This window comes from Acipenser ruthenus, chromosome 23 (assembly GCF_902713425.1).
Source record: "Acipenser ruthenus chromosome 23, fAciRut3.2 maternal haplotype, whole genome shotgun sequence".
NCBI classification, from domain to species: Eukaryota; Metazoa; Chordata; class Actinopteri; order Acipenseriformes; family Acipenseridae; genus Acipenser; species Acipenser ruthenus.
In genome coordinates this window covers 4,101,248-4,103,826 of record NC_081211.1, presented here as the reverse complement: position 1 = coordinate 4,103,826, position 2,579 = coordinate 4,101,248, and the positions used below count along the sequence as shown (strand labels likewise).

At 44.1% G+C, this 2,579-nt stretch overlaps 1 protein-coding gene across 1 annotated transcript; it reads left to right on the top strand.

Moving 5' to 3' along the window:
* The first annotated feature begins 255 nt into the window (after positions 1-255).
* Positions 256-2,221, top strand: LOC117413123 (POU domain, class 3, transcription factor 1). Its single transcript, XM_034021876.3, has one exon. The coding sequence runs from the start codon at positions 300-302 to the stop codon at positions 1,425-1,427; it is 1,128 nt and encodes a 375-aa protein (XP_033877767.1). The 5' UTR covers positions 256-299; the 3' UTR covers positions 1,428-2,221.
* The last annotated feature ends 358 nt before the right edge of the window (positions 2,222-2,579 follow it).

Sequence of the window (2,579 nt, the reverse complement as noted above, 5' to 3'; positions counted from 1 at the left end):
AGAATCAAAACATGTGAAATCTAATGTTTCTTACTGTTTTCTAACACGGGGCTGGCCTGACTAGGGGAAAACAAAATCAAATAACCAATCACCGCTTAGGAGCTCGAACGCACTCAGCCAACCAAGCTGTACATGCGAGTTAAAATGCACAATATTTGGGGCAAATTTAATCAGCCAAGAGCCAATGCATAGAAGGGGAGGCGTGTCCGGCTAACCCCACCCCCTCCTAAGCAGGTTGCTCGTCTTGGCTCTAAAGCTCGGAGATCTCTCGAGTGCCGTCAGTTTCGAAGTAGGGAGCCATGGCTACAACAGCACAGTACATCCCACGGAATAGCTCTTTGCCTTCCAACCCGTTAATGCACCCTGACTCGGACAGGATGCACCAGGGAACGACGTACAGAGAGGTACAGAAAATGATGCACCACGAGTACTTGCAAGGACTTGCTAACAACAGTGGCCACCCAATGAGCCTTACCCATCACCAGTGGCTACCCACAACAAACAGTGACTGGACCAGTACAACCCACATTGGACAACCAGACCACAACAAAAGCAGCGTGCAGGGAAGCAGGGATGATCTGGACAACGGTTTCCATCACAGATCGCACCTGGTTCATCAACAAACTCAGAACAACCACCACGGAGCATGGGCACCCACTACAACCCATCACCTGTCTCCCTTATCGCCTGCCTCAAACGGCCACCAGTCGCTGGTCTATTCCCAGTCGGGGTACACGAACCTAAATGCCATGCTGAGTCCCCAAGCTTCATCCTTGCACCACAGCATGAGGGACCCTCTCCATGAAGACACAGGTAGCCATGACAACCAGCTGGAGTCGCCCCAACAGCCTTTCAGCCACCATCAGGACCACTCGGACGAAGACGCGCCCAGCTCAGATGACCTAGAACAGTTTGCCAAACAGTTTAAGCAGCGTAGGATCAAACTCGGTTTCACCCAAGCAGACGTCGGCTTAGCTCTCGGCACCCTTTATGGCAACGTCTTTTCCCAAACCACCATCTGCAGGTTTGAAGCTTTACAGCTGAGCTTCAAGAACATGTGCAAACTTAAGCCTCTGTTGAACAAGTGGCTGGAAGAAACCGACTCGAACACCGGGAGCCCCACAAATTTGGACAAGATTGCGGCCCAGGGGAGGAAACGAAAGAAGAGGACCTCGATTGAGGTCGGGGTAAAGGGGGCTCTGGAGAACCATTTCTTAAAATGCCCCAAACCTTCAGCTCACGAAATCACCTCCCTAGCGGGATCCCTTCAGTTGGAAAAAGAAGTGGTCAGAGTTTGGTTTTGCAATAGAAGACAGAAAGAGAAAAGAATGACCCCAATCGGGGTCCCGCACCCTACTATGGAGGATGTATATTCACAAGCAGAAACCCCACCTCTGCACCACACAATGCAGACCTCTGTACAGTGACTGTGAGTTCAGGAGCAATCTAAAAAAAAATAAAACACAACATTTTAAAAAAATGACAGGACTATGGATTTTACAAAATAAAAAAGGACATAGACTGCAAAGTGAGTATCGCCAGTGACCGAGGTAGATTATGATTGTGTTGGTCGGTACGCGTACAAAAAAAAAAAAACATTAAAGATTATGAAAGAATCCACATACTCTTACATAAAACAAAATACCTTTTTATTAACCAAATGACCACTTAATAGGCAATTCGATCGGCTTTTAAAGGGGGAACGATTCAGTAGTGGTATTTTCAACCTGTGCTTGTAAAGACTTAAGACGCACTTCAAAACGTATGCGCTGTCCATGCCCTTAGATATGTTTTAAGAAGACACACTTACAGCCAGTGTAAATGTTTTTTCCCTGTTCTTTGAAATTAAATGTGGGGGTTGTATCAATTGCTGTGCTTTCTTTGGTTTCTATTATTTAATTCAAGTGTTTCTATTAAGCCGTCGTTCAGTCCAGGCTGTCATTCAAACCTATCGTATAAGACATGTTGGCGTGCAGTATTTTTTTTTTTTTTTTTTTGACTGCTGTAGTCCACTGCAAACATGTTTGAAGCTATTTGCTGGAGCAGGCTGAAACTGTGGATACATTCCATGTGTTGGAGGAACGATTTTATAATTTAAAATGATATCACACCCTCTGGCAGTACCCCAACAAAGGAAGCCAGCAGCTGCCAGTCTTCGGAAAGTTGAAAATGTGGACGGGCTGCATACGACCTAAACAGAACAAAAAAAAAAAAAAGAAAATGAAAGAAGAAATACACTTTCCCCTTAACATATTACATTTTCATTTGCATCAAGCACTTAAACCTTTGTGATTTTTGTGTGTGTGTGTGTGTGTGTGTGTGAGAATGTGTATGAAATTCAGCTTTTACACTAATAATTTAAGAGTTGTTTATGAATCGCTGGCTGTTTGGCTACTATACACCTAACTATAAGGAATATAGAGGGGTACCATAAAAAAATAATAACAAAAAAACAAGCTTCTCAGGTAACTTTAAAGCCCAGGTCACAGTCTAACCCCACTAAATATACAAGATTGGTGATTTCTACCAAAATCTAGTAATAATCAGTTCAAATGTGTATGAGGCAGATTTCAAGATAT

Excerpts from the sequence above, each read along its gene's own strand:
- LOC117413123 (XM_034021876.3), top strand. The coding sequence starts at position 300 with ATGGCTACAACAGCACAGTACATCCCACGGAATAGCTCTTTGCCTTCC.